This window comes from Athalia rosae, chromosome 5 (genome assembly GCF_917208135.1).
Source record: "Athalia rosae chromosome 5, iyAthRosa1.1, whole genome shotgun sequence".
In the NCBI taxonomy this organism is placed as follows: Eukaryota; Metazoa; Arthropoda; class Insecta; order Hymenoptera; family Athaliidae; genus Athalia; species Athalia rosae.
In genome coordinates, this window is record NC_064030.1 from 18,224,068 (window position 1) to 18,236,613 (window position 12,546).

The window sequence follows — 12,546 nt, forward strand, 5'->3', positions numbered from 1 at the left end:
CGTCAATCGCTTCGCTTTGCACGTCAATTTTTAAATTATTAACTATTCTTATGAATTACACGTAATCTAATTTCTTCAGCATAAAATTATTACCACTTTTAAACACGTGTAAATCTACTGAGAATTGTCATCGATTATTCCTTTAGACAGACAATAACTCCAATCTAAGCAAATCTGGGCTTACAAAAGCTGGCATTGAATCATCATTGTGGTTAATCGTCAGCTGATGGATAGCTAGCTACGCACGCTAGTACTTAGTTTGAACCACTTTTAATAATTTGGTTGTCTTTTCTTCTTGCTGTCCACCTTTGATGGTTGAATATCATTTGCTTACCGTCATAAGTAGGCAAAAAAAATGCAAGGGCATGTAGAAATTGGTAAAATGTTTATGTTTACCTGTACAATATACTAGTTTATATTTTAATTGAAAGCGACAAATTAATTAATGACATTTTTTTAGGTATAATTCCACATGATCTCAGACAGGAGGAAACAATTGTACAGATTGCGGATGCCTTGGATAATCTAGATGCAGCTGTATCAAATATTTTTGGGTGTATCGACGAGCGGTTGTCTGAGAATGCTAAAAAGTCTATAATTGCTGAATTTCTGTATTACACAGGCTCCTCAAGAGCTTGACTGAACAAGAAAGGACCAAACAGAATGCTTTGCTTTATCTTTTCAGGTTAATCAATATCAAAAACCGGGCAGTGAGGTTGCAGAGCAGTTTAGATCATCTTCAGAACAATATGAACCTTAAAGCAGTAAAACTCTACTCAGCAGCTAAATACCCATCGAATCATGTATATAGGGAATATCAAACAACCTTCAAGATGTCTCTCAAAGATGAAGATAAACCGCCAAGTGTATACAAAAGCCCTGTGCCCATTGCACAGTCATTGAATTCGCATGGGTTGGGAGAGGAAAAAAGTAAAAGTGGAAGACAGATTAGCGATTTTAGTATGCAGGAAAAACTCCAGTATTACCACATCAAGCGTAAGCCTGCACAGAGACATAATCCCAGCAATTTCAAGCTCAGTAACTTGGAAGTATCTTCCATCAGTTCGCTACTACTTGACGCTGGGAAAGACAATCAGTATGGCAAACTTCACCCCAAAAATTTAGCGCCAGTCAACGATAAAAGAGAAATTGAAGATGCCCCGACCTCTATACTGCAATCCTGGCATCCTACGGATATTGAGTCTCCTTCTAATTATTTTTATGCCCCAACGCTTGGCGAAGTATGCAGTTTTTGAAAATCTTACTTTTAAAAATTAATATCGAGGAACGTCCAACATTAACTTTCAATCATTTTTACAGGTACCACAAATAAACGTTCCTTTGATTTTGCCAGATTTACCAGGAATTGTAGAAGATGAACGTTTTGTTCTCGACCTAAATGGTCAGAGCCCCATCGCTCCATCTTCTGTGGTAACAACGCCAACCGTAAACCTAGGTTCACCAAATGTTAATTCTAGTTCAACTTATGGTTTGACGCCAACAGCACAAGCCGTAACAGAGAATGATTCAAGCCTTGAAAATTCGATACCACCTAGCCTATCCTTGGAACAATATTCCACAGTATCTTTGCCTTCTGTGGAAACTGGTTCTTCCTTACAACCGAGGCTACCGTCTCCACCTCCTCCACCGCCACCGCCAATTCCTAAAATTCCTGAACCTCAACATCCTCCAGCTCCTCCGCCTCCACCGCCTCCACCACCGACTGAAGATTCATTACCTGAACAAAAAAGCAAAAAACAACCAGTCAAAACTAAACTAAAGCCAGAACCAGTTGATGACCGGTCGAATTTAATGGCAGCTATTCGAGAAGCAGGTGGTGCTGGAAGAGCAAAATTAAAAAGCGCTGCACGCAAAGAGGAGAAAGCAGATAAATGGTCCTCGGCATCCGTGGGTGGAGATTTAATGGCGGATTTGCACACAAAATTATCGTTAAGACGTAAAGGAATTTCTGGTACAGCCACGAGTGCACTTGATAGAATGTCTGCAATGATTCCGCCACCTCCCAAACCAAACGAACTGGCTACTTCAGAGAGAAATTCTGCTGCTAGTGAGCAGGACTCACAAGCTGATACCGACGACTGGGAGGAATGATTTTCACATTAGACCGTGAAAACGATCAAAGCAAGAAGAATTTAATTATTCGATTATTATAGACCGATCTGATTGTCAGTCGAATCGGGATTTATCAACGATTGAATCGATTTTAAATAATGAAATGTATAACTTCAGTTATTAAACGATCTTTTGTACAATTTAGAGCTTCATTTTTCTCTGCCGCTTCAGACAAAACGAGGAGATATCATCTGCAAGAGTAATCATGTAGCAACAATTTCAAAAATACGTGGAAAATATTCAAGATGTTGGTAGAATTATATTAACATAAAAATCTGTGGTTCAACAATATTTGTAATACTGTAAAATCATTAGGAGATCATAAAATATGTACAATTTATTCAATTCGATAAAGAGCATGGCTTACATACCTTTTCTACAGTATACCGGTGATTAAAAAATTGTAAAATCTATCGTGTGCTCTCTGTCGAGCGCTCATTATTGCATACTTATTCTTACTCATCTAATCAGCCATCGTACATATTAAAATCACGTTATACTATCTATCTGTTTTGTAAATAAAGGCAGTTTTTAGGGGTCAGATGAACACCGATAATATTTATAATTGGTTGGCTACCTGTCGTTATAAATTCGGAGCTGCTAAGTTGAGGAAATTCATTGCTAATTCAAAACCAAGGAAGCAGGCTGCGTTGGCAGGGAATGCTCTTAGCATTACCGGAACACAGCCCTTGTAGAGGGCTCGAGGTCCTTCTTCCTTCATCAGCTGAGAGAATACCGAACGTATTCCATTCCTGTAAGTACCCTCCGGTGCTGTGAAAATAAAATATAAATGCAAAAAAAAAGTTTGTATCTTCTAGAATTGATAAACTCCATAAGATTCGCCCTATGGTGGGTGAAAAAAGAAAATTGCTTGCTTGGTAGTCATATTTTCAGTTCTAGTTTCGCACATACCGGTCTGTAATCTACTCTTTAGAACGTCTGGTGGCATACCAACAGCCCAATTTGCAATACCGGCCATGCCACCAGCAAAAATAGTTGACAAAAGACCTAATTTTCCTCCCTCCGGGGTCAACCATCTTTGCAGACATTCGTAAGTCATGAAATACATTCCGCTGGCCGGTACATCTATAAATGAGAATATGAAGTGGTTTAGAGGTATGATCACAGGATCAGTTTACACAGATATTAAGTTATTATGTTAACGTGGCAATGAAGAAATTGGAAATCACAATGTAATTAATAATAGTGTAGAACGTGCGTGGGTCGATAGATAACCGACATCCTGCCGGATATGGAACAAACAATCTGTGAGATAAATACAGACGAAATTCAGTTTTGCTCTGGCTAGCTTCTCCTTTAGGAATCCAACGTTCCTCCTTCTCGTCAACTCACATAGTTGCGTAGTGATATCTTTGTGATTTTCATGAATTTATTATCATGAAGATCATCTCACTGTTATGGCCAATTTTAATACCGGTTTGTAAAATAAAATTTCATCAAACTTTTTCTGATAACTGATGTTTGAAAATAATTCAACAAAGATTGCTTTACTCATTCGGTGCATCTACGCTGCTTCATAAAGTAACATATATTATTCATTCCTACTCCGTAAATTCTGACTCAGACCGCTGCGTAAAATACAAACATTACTCATGCTATATACATACAACCTATTCTTTTCATCGGTGAAGGATTCTTAGCGTATTCAATTTCATTCAGGTATGGTGTTACGGTCAAGTAATAGACATTGGAGGAATATGGGAGATACAGTGCCCTCATAGCTGTAACTGTCAGATAGAAAAATTCTCCGACTTACCCTTACATCAGTGGGCTAAAATAAACATGAACAATGAAGAGGTAATTGAAATCGAAAGTCTTTAATAAACCCCTGAAATGAAAGTCATGCCATTTTATCCAACAGGATTCAGATGGTGAACAAATTTACTGGGGAAATGTGGACGACTATCAACCAATGGCAAGTGAACTGTTAAAGGTTGCTACTTGTGTGCTGGTGGACGAGCCTAGGCACCTTTTCGCCACTCTTCCATCCGACTTACAGGTTTGAGAATTCGATTTATTTCCAAAGAAAAAATCTTTGGTCTCAAGATTAACTCCAACAAATTATTCCAGGTATTCACTATTCTAGAATCTGGAGACGGAGACAAAGAAATGATTTTGAAATCCGCAGATATGAGTCGTTTCTCAGACCTAATATCCCTAAATATACAGGGAATGGAATATAAAGATAGGCTCAGAAATTCTAGGACCAGGCACGATTTGAGTGATGGAAAATATGGGATAGTTCTAGATGTTGATGCACTATTGCCACTGGGTCCTACACTACGCTACTTAAATTTGGAACGAGTGACACTCCTCAGCTCAAGTACAACTGATAGAATTGTGAATTTAGTCATGAAGCCTGTCAACCAGCATAATAATGACAAAAAAGTGGAAAAGCTCAATCCTAAGGTCAATCATAATGGATTGAGGCTGATATTTTTAAGTAATGGCGGTGATAGAGAAAACGGAAGTGAGGAAGAGCGTGAAATATTGCCTTACAACGTTTATAAGCAAGAAGTCGAGGGCCACAGAGAAACCGTTGGACTATTCACGGGCCTCAGTAAGCTAACGCACTTGAGAGCCTTCGATTGCTCACTCAAAGACATCTCATGGCAGATGTTCGATGGATTGGATAGCCTTATTTCTCTTTCACTAGAAAAAAACAACCTCAAATTTATTCCAGTGTTTTGTTTTTACGGAACCCCTGTACTTCAGTCACTTTCTTTGGCCAACAATCGACTTCTTACTTTGGAGAGTAAAGATTTGGCCGGACTTTTAGCACTAGAACGATTAGATTTACGTGGAAATAATTTAACTTTCTTGTCAGAGCTTTCGTTTCCACCTTTTCCGGTTCTGATCGAGGCTGACTTCACGGGAAATCCACTTGAAGCCGTATTTCCAAGGTAAGAAACAAATTATGGAGATCTTTGAAATGTTTTTACAATACCATGGTTAATTTTCAGTACTTTCGAGATAATGAACGCTACCACCAAGCTATATCTTGGAGGAGAGGAGGTGCTGTTGAAATTGCAGCATAATTCATTTTTGGGACTCCGTTTGTTGGAAGTTTTGCATTTGTTTAATTTAGATGTAAGAATACTAGAGCGTTTCATGTTCAAGGGAATGCCTGTGCTGAAAGAGATGAAAATTCGTGGAAATATAACAAGGATAGACTTTGATGCATTTATCGAGGTCAAGAACCTGGTTGATCTGGATCTGAGTAATTGCCAAATCCAAGATATATCCATGGATGCCTTTTACGGGCTGGAAAAAGTTAGGCGTATTGATCTATCTTGGAACAATTTAGAATCTATTCCACCAGGCCTATTCTCGCTTCAGCAACAAATTGAGCTCAGGGAAATAATTCTCAACAAAAACAGACTGACCACATTGCCACTGGACTTCTTTAAGAACCTAAAAACTCCCGACAGACAACATCAGATTACAAACGTAAGATTGGATGGAAACCCATGGGAATGCAACTGCGCCATGATTCATTGGAATCCTAATCTGGTTTGTATAATAGACGTTCAATTATTTGAAATTGTTTGAATATGCTTTGAAAACTTTTCAATGGGTTGTTAGGCAAACCGAGTTAAAGAAACAGCGCCGCGTTGTATGACACCTAAAAAATTGCAAAATTGGGGTGTTTTCTACGCTCTACGTAAAGGAGGACTACATTGCAGACGTATAAAACGTCGACATCATCGCGGTAACAGTCAACTCGCGAATTTTTTTGAGAAGAATGATATAAGTTAAATATCAATTGAGGGTATACTTTACAGTGTCGCTATAAGTTTATAACGTACTTTCATGATAATAAAGTCAACGCTCATAAAGTGGTGCACAGAAAATGAATGAATCAAAAAACCATTATTCTGTACAAAATTTAAGAAAAATTGAATATAAACCAAAGTCATGTAAACTTAAAATACAATGCGTACCTCTCAATAACGTGGCGCAGGTCCCTTTGTAGATGCTTCTCATTCCACCTTCTCTGTACAATTGTTTAACGCAATCTACAGGACCGTTATACTTTGGTATAGCTTCAGCATGTTGGATTTGTAATAGGCATTTTATACGTTCACCAGGAGCCATGATTGCTGTTGTAAAAACACCACTGAAAGCTCCTGCGAAGAATAATTGAGAGAGGCCTAACTTTTCATCAGAAGTTTTCTGCTGAATCTTCTTCCCAACTCCAAATCCAAGGAAACTGATTGCAAAGATTGGAGCAACGCCGGTCAAAGGTGCTCCCATACCTATAGTAGCAAGATAAATTTAGAAAACTATCTATTCCCTCTTGCAAATCTTTGATCACATATGAATCACTTTGCATGAATTGTACCCTTGTATAGTCCTCGAAAACCTTCTTTCGATACAGTTTTCTTGGCACAGTCCCAGGTCCCGGAGTAAAGAGGTAATTCATTGGGTAAACTTTTTGGCATAGTCTGGAGACGGACCTGAAAATTCGAAAAACCATCCTTGATTGGTTACGTTGGTCGTAATTGTTTCATGTTATATCTTAAGTAGAAATTGTTACGACTCTATTAATTTTTCGACGCTAATTAATTACAGTTAACCTTACTTTTATTGTGTCCAGAGGATGTCCAGCAATTACAGTGCATACCCCTCCAAATCCTCCACTGAGAAAATATTTTATGGGGCTAACGTTTTCGGACATTTTTCGTTGTTGCTTTCGTGAAATTCTCTTATATCTCGGCCACCCTCGATCTTAGTTCAGTGCCAAAACCGTGGCCTTTTGATTGTGGGTTGAAGTCCAACTATAGGAAACTGTAGACAAAAATGAGCCACCTCACTAACTTCAAATTCATCACATTTACATCTATGTAAGTGGTAATTGTTTCACCGCGTCATCGATCATAACGGAATAAGTAGACCAAGACACGTCCGTCATTTTTTCGATGATATTCATTTAATAAAAGTTATTCTGTTTCTGTTCACATCATTCATAAATAATATTTGACACAGCAGAATTCATGAACTCACGTGCTTGTTTAAGTCAGGTCAGGTTCGGTTGAATTTTGGCGGTACACAGTTGTTTCGTCAGCTGAAAGGCACGTGACACGTACCACGGCCTGTTATGATTCTTCTTTGATAGTCGTCCTTTAAGATTAATCAAATCATTCACAACCAGTATTCACAACAGTCGATAGAAATGTTTAACTAGAGCTGGTAAAAGCGTTGAGAGTAGATTACCTCATCTATTCTCACAATCAGTGACGAGAGTAGTAAAATGATCCGACTAATTTTCAACGTCACACCAATCAGACAATATCAGATCCCTCGTTTCAGGTAAAACGAATGGTAACATAAATCTTTTTCGTCATTCTGTTGACTTCTCTGCATCATCATTTTCTACAATCAGCTTTTTTTAATCTCATTTAATCTTTTGATTCTATAAATTCTCATTTCCAGTAATAATATTGTATCCATAACGTGGAGACGTGGTAAATCAACAATGCCGTTACCATTGGTAGCAGTTTGTCAAATGACTGCCACTGGGGATAGAGAAAAAAACTTCACCATAGTATCCGATCTTGTTTCTCAGGCAAAACAGAGTAACGCCTGCGTAAGATAATTTCACCTTAGATATGAATTGATTTTTAAGTAATGGAAAATTGGACCCCAACAAATCATTTTATTTTTTATATCAATTTATTTTTTTTACAGATAGCTCTATTTCCAGAGGCTTGTGATTACTTGGCTGAAACTAAAAAGGATATAGTAGCTATGGCCGAACCTCTAGAAGGAGAATTGGTGAACCGCTACAAATGTTTAGCTAAAGACAACAATATCTGGTTATCTCTGGGTGGTATTCATGAAAAAGTGTGTGAGAGTTTATGATGAGCAAAAGCTCAGAGGATTATTGCTAGAAATTGATTATTATTTTCAGTTTGATGACAGCTCTACCAAAATTTATAATACACATGTTTTAATAAATAATGACGGTGAAATGATGGGAGCATATCGGAAGATTCATTTGTTTGATATGGACAACCAAGATACGGGAGTTAGATTGATGGAATCTGACTACGTTAATCAAGGTTGTGAAATAATACCGCCCATATCAACTCCAGTAGGGCTTATGGGCTTGAGTATTGTATCCTTTTTTTAGTGTCTGCTCTTCAATGTTTTTAATGTATTACAAAATTGAAGTGCTTTACATATCCTTACAATGATGAAATTGAAAATATAAATTTGCAGTGCTACGATATGCGATTCCCTGAATTATCTTTGATGCTGAGAAAAATGGGAGCTCAAATTCTGACGTTTCCATCTGCATTTACGTATCAAACTGGTGCTGCACATTGGGAGATTATCCTACGGGCTAGAGCTATAGAAACCCAATGTTATGTGATAGCGGCGGCTCAGACAGGATCGCATAATAAGAAACGTGCTAGCTGGGGGCACGCTATGGTAATAGTTTTGTTGTACTTTGTATTCTGGGAATAAGTCTGTAAGATTGGAAAGTTGAAGATCATATAACTTTTTTGTTTCTAGATCATCGATCCTTGGGGTACGGTCATAGCTCAATGTGGTGACAAGACAGGTATTGCACTGGCTGAAATTGACTTGGAGTTATTAAATAGAGTCCGAAAAAACATGCCTTGCGAAAATCACAGACGCACAGACTTGTATTCAGAATTGAAACCTTTGAAGTAAGCATTAATAAAAACACCAATCAAATATACGAGGAATTATTTTTTTCCATCGGCTCTTTGAGACAGTGGGGTATTTCTTTTATTTTTACTTATCTAAGAATATACAGATTGTGTATCAGTGTGAATGTATAGCTCATGCCGATCATTGATATAATTCATACAGGACGTTGAACGGTATTTTTTTTCTCATCTATAATCATTTATTTACAGTTACAATAAATAAAGGTACAATGATCTCTGAACGAAATCTCAGTGAAAGAAAATGGGTCTAAAATGTGCAGAATTCAAAAGACGGAAGAGATTATACTTGCATATTTTTTCCGTTTCTTGTACTTATATTCATAATATCTAACATAATTAGAAATTATTATTATTAATCATGAATACCTAGTTAGTTTTACTTTGGTGATAAATGCTCTCTGCTGAATCAGGGGTATTCTGAGGACCGAGAAGATCGGCATCAGCTCCATTTAAAGCCCAGTTGTGTTCGCATATCTCAAGGGCTTCCCATTCCGCCTTAAAAGCAGCTTTTGGATCTGGAGGCATCGACATAGCAGCTCCTGACACTTGGTCTTGAAGAAGCCTAGATGTATCGGCAGCATTATTTTCACCGAGCACCAAAGTGTAGATGGATCGGAGTCCAAATACGTTTAGGAAATACCAAGAAGCAGAGGAAACCCAGGCGGCGTCAAGTGTCACAAGTTCGATACCTCGTTGAAGCATTGGTTTGAAACGTAGAGTCAGTGGGAAAGGTACTTTTGCTACAATGTAATAGAATAATGAGATTAACTTCTTCTCCGATCAATCAAAGTTGTCACTCAATTATGTTAAGAATAATTACTCGTGACAAAGCCTGAAAACATCCAATTGATCCATCCTCCAATCAAGACCATGGGTAAGACATTAGTCACGTTTCCTTTCAGCATATCAGTCATCATGCTGGGATCAGTCATTGGGTTCTGTGATACCGGAGCTCGTTTTTGAGTCTTAAAATATCCGGTCTCTTCATTGTTGAAGAAGTGCCGCCTCATCACAAATGCTGATTTGGGCAGGTATTGACCATTCTCTCGTAATATCCGAGAGCGAATCATTACCTGGCTGAAATTATGAATGAAATCTTTAAGGAGAATCTGTGATGTGACCGTATCAGAAAAATGTTACTTCGATTCTCTTTTCAGATAGATAGACCCGAAGTAACGCTACGTGTAAGAATTAGAAAAGGTTAATAGGTTATGAATTAATTACCTGTCCTGCACTTGGTGAACTTCAACCTTTTTCTGAGATGCGAGAAGCATTGAAACATAATGACGAACTATCCCAACTAAAAAAGTAATCACTACTATGGGTAGAAATACCCAACCCCTAATATTCGAGTCGAGTAAAAGTTCTGCCATGTTGAATTGAATGTTATCAGGTTATTTACATTGGCTCCCAGCCGTCAGTGGTGATTTTTGTCGGAATGAAATCGCGCAGGTAGTTACTCCCGCTCGTACGCAACCTTAGGTTCTGGATCACAGGGCGCCTCCAGGGGTTCGGGAAGATACAGTAATTGGCACATAAATCAAAAAATTGACTAAAAATCGGAAAGAAATCAGGAAACGAAGAAAAAAAAAGGAAATATTCGGTCAAAATCTGGAAGCTACATATCAGTTTTATTTCATTATGGATGCAGCGTCTCAATGAAAAATGCAGGTTTGTTGGCTTCTGGCTCCTCTAGCATGTGGAAATCTATAAACATTGGAATATTCATACTTGTTTCAGGAACAAATGCTGTTCATTGACAAAACTTTGCACGCTATGGCCATTTTGTCGCATTTCCGAGCGAAAAAATGGAGATCTCTCAACGAGTATCAGGAATTACTCGGTCCAGGCGACACGCTCGTGTTTCTGAGGCCGTAATATAGGTATCGTCATGTATTTTGAGTTTGAGAATCCACAGCTGCTACTTAATTTGATTTATCCAACGACCTGTCGATTAATAAGCTAATTCTTTGTTGCAGAACGTAGAATTATCAAGATATTTCAATGGTTCCGAGTCGTGTCTTGATTGAGTCGACGGATTTGAGTCGCTGCAAACAAACTACGTGAAAATAAGATTGCTGCAGACATTTGGAAAGCGAAGAATACAGCTCCTTCGGGTCGAGAAAGCACGATTGATATTCTGCGCTTTGGTTTCTTACACATTTTGAGCCCAGAAATCCGACTGTGCTCGCCAAAATGTCTTGCTTATCGAATTGATCGAGTGATAGCAAATTTCCCACTGTAATGAGCAGAGAAATTGAATTAACTCTATAGCTTTAAGTCGTGGCTTACCTAATTCGACGGATTCATGTTCTTGAGTTCGAAAATCTCAGAATAAGTTATTTTAAAACATTTGAAACATATGCTGTATTATGCTAGCAAGATTGCAGAATCGCTGAGACCCTGGTCTTTGTTTCTATTGATTTGAGAGTCAATAATGAACTCTAGTTCCTAAAGTTTTGGCTTTTCCACATATTTAGGGCTCAAAAACGATGGTAATACTCATCCTCCGTTTGAATAAATTGACTGCTGTACTCTACTGCTTTGAGAAGTCAGAAAATTGTAATATCTTGATAGCTCTCAGTCGTTGTTCAATTATCTAACCAGATTCCAGTTTCCAAGATCAAAATAAATACAACTACTGCTCTGTCATCATTATTTATTATTGTCCCCTCGTCTCCTGAAACTTTCTCAAGTTTTATCTAATTTTTAATGAATGAGTGGACTTTCTTCATGTCCTGTGAGATTTTGACGCCCTGCAGCTAGAGTAACACGACCTTAGACTTGTTTCCAGATTTTTACCGAATATTTTCCATTTCTTCCTGCATTTCCTGATTTTTTTTCGATTTTTAGTCAATTTTTTGATTGATCCGTCAATGACTGCATCTCCCGGCCTTCCTGGAGGTTCCCTGTGATCCAGAACCGAAGGTACGTCATCCTACATTAATTCCTGATTTTTTTCTGATTTTTCTGATTTTTTGCGAATTTATCCTATTTTTTCCGATATATTAAATTATGTTTGAATTTTAGCGCCGCTGGTCACGTGGCCGCACTCGCCGATACAGCTAGCGCCATGTGGCGGATTTTTCGTGAACTACCGAAGCGTCTAGCCTCGTGACGGGCCCCACTCGTTTCTCGACCACGTGGTCGGGTTGCAGGTGGCGCCATCTTTTTTTAGTTCGCCGGTAATCCGAGAGATGGCGCTGGCCGCAACTCGTTTTAGTAGTTCACGAAAAATCCGCCACATGGCGCTAGCTGTATCGGCGAGTGCGACCACGTGACCAGCGGCGCTAAAATTCAAACATATTTTAAAAAATCGGAAAAAATTGGAAAAATTCGCAAAAAATCAGAAAAATCAGGAATTAATGTAGGATGACGTACCTTCGGTTTTGGATCACAGGGAACCTCCAGGAAGGCCGGGAGATGCAGTCATTGACGGATCAATCAAAAAATTGACTAGAAATCGAAAAAAAATCAGGAAATGCAGGAAGAAATGGAAAATATTCGGTCAAAATCTGGAAACAAGTCTAAGGTCGTGTTACTCTAGCTGCAGGGCGTCAAAATCTCACAGGACATGAAGAAAGTCCACTCATTCATTAAAAATTAGATAAAACTTGAGAAAGTTTCAGGAGACGAGGGGACAATAATAAATAATGATGACAGAGCAGTAGTTGTATTTATTTTGATC

General features: G+C 38.3%; 5 protein-coding genes across 8 annotated transcripts; 3 read left to right on the forward strand and 2 right to left on the reverse strand.

The window, feature by feature from the left end:
* The first annotated feature begins 17 nt into the window (after positions 1-17).
* Positions 18-2,273, forward strand: LOC105693383 (WASH complex subunit 1-like). Its single transcript, XM_012413245.3, has 4 exons — positions 18-377; positions 461-590; positions 686-1,241; positions 1,321-2,273. Exons 1-4 carry the CDS (start codon positions 356-358, stop codon positions 2,110-2,112), a joined length of 1,500 nt encoding a protein of 499 aa, XP_012268668.2. The 5' UTR covers positions 18-355; the 3' UTR covers positions 2,113-2,273.
* A 171-nt stretch (positions 2,274-2,444) lies between these two features.
* On the reverse strand, positions 2,445-7,303 carry LOC105693384 (congested-like trachea protein). Of its 3 annotated transcripts, none has more exons than XM_012413247.2 (6): positions 7,162-7,303; positions 6,740-6,945; positions 6,500-6,614; positions 6,099-6,413; positions 3,046-3,219; positions 2,445-2,904 (listed from the first exon to the last, which is right to left on the reverse strand). In XM_012413247.2, exons 2-6 carry the CDS (start codon positions 6,833-6,835, stop codon positions 2,717-2,719), a joined length of 888 nt encoding a protein of 295 aa, XP_012268670.1. In that variant the 5' UTR covers positions 6,836-6,945; positions 7,162-7,303; the 3' UTR covers positions 2,445-2,716. The 3 variants fall into 3 exon arrangements, with proteins under 3 accessions (XP_012268670.1, XP_048511928.1, XP_012268669.1); XM_048655971.1 differs by having other exon boundaries at positions 7,022-7,162; XM_012413246.3 differs by lacking the exon at positions 7,162-7,303 and having other exon boundaries at positions 6,740-7,017.
* Positions 3,428-6,068, forward strand: LOC105693381 (carboxypeptidase N subunit 2-like). The gene is made up of 6 exons (XM_012413241.4): positions 3,428-3,570; positions 3,814-3,951; positions 4,016-4,153; positions 4,225-5,057; positions 5,118-5,667; positions 5,740-6,068. The coding sequence occupies exons 1-6, from the start codon at positions 3,532-3,534 to the stop codon at positions 5,911-5,913; spliced, it is 1,872 nt and encodes a 623-aa protein (XP_012268664.2). The 5' UTR covers positions 3,428-3,531; the 3' UTR covers positions 5,914-6,068.
* On the forward strand, positions 7,263-8,864 carry LOC105693329 (deaminated glutathione amidase). Of its 2 annotated transcripts, none has more exons than XM_012413168.3 (6): positions 7,263-7,467; positions 7,591-7,744; positions 7,846-8,001; positions 8,069-8,275; positions 8,380-8,592; positions 8,677-8,864. In XM_012413168.3, exons 1-6 carry the CDS (start codon positions 7,409-7,411, stop codon positions 8,836-8,838), a joined length of 951 nt encoding a protein of 316 aa, XP_012268591.2. In that variant the 5' UTR covers positions 7,263-7,408; the 3' UTR covers positions 8,839-8,864. The 2 variants fall into 2 exon arrangements, with proteins under 2 accessions (XP_012268591.2, XP_048511927.1); XM_048655970.1 differs by having other exon boundaries at positions 7,329-7,479.
* Positions 8,865-10,516, reverse strand: LOC105693330 (ER membrane protein complex subunit 3). The gene is made up of 3 exons (XM_012413171.2): positions 10,083-10,516; positions 9,679-9,935; positions 8,865-9,598 (listed from the first exon to the last, which is right to left on the reverse strand). The coding sequence occupies exons 1-3, from the start codon at positions 10,229-10,231 to the stop codon at positions 9,225-9,227; spliced, it is 780 nt and encodes a 259-aa protein (XP_012268594.1). The 5' UTR covers positions 10,232-10,516; the 3' UTR covers positions 8,865-9,224.
* Between the last annotated feature and the right edge of the window lie 2,030 nt (positions 10,517-12,546).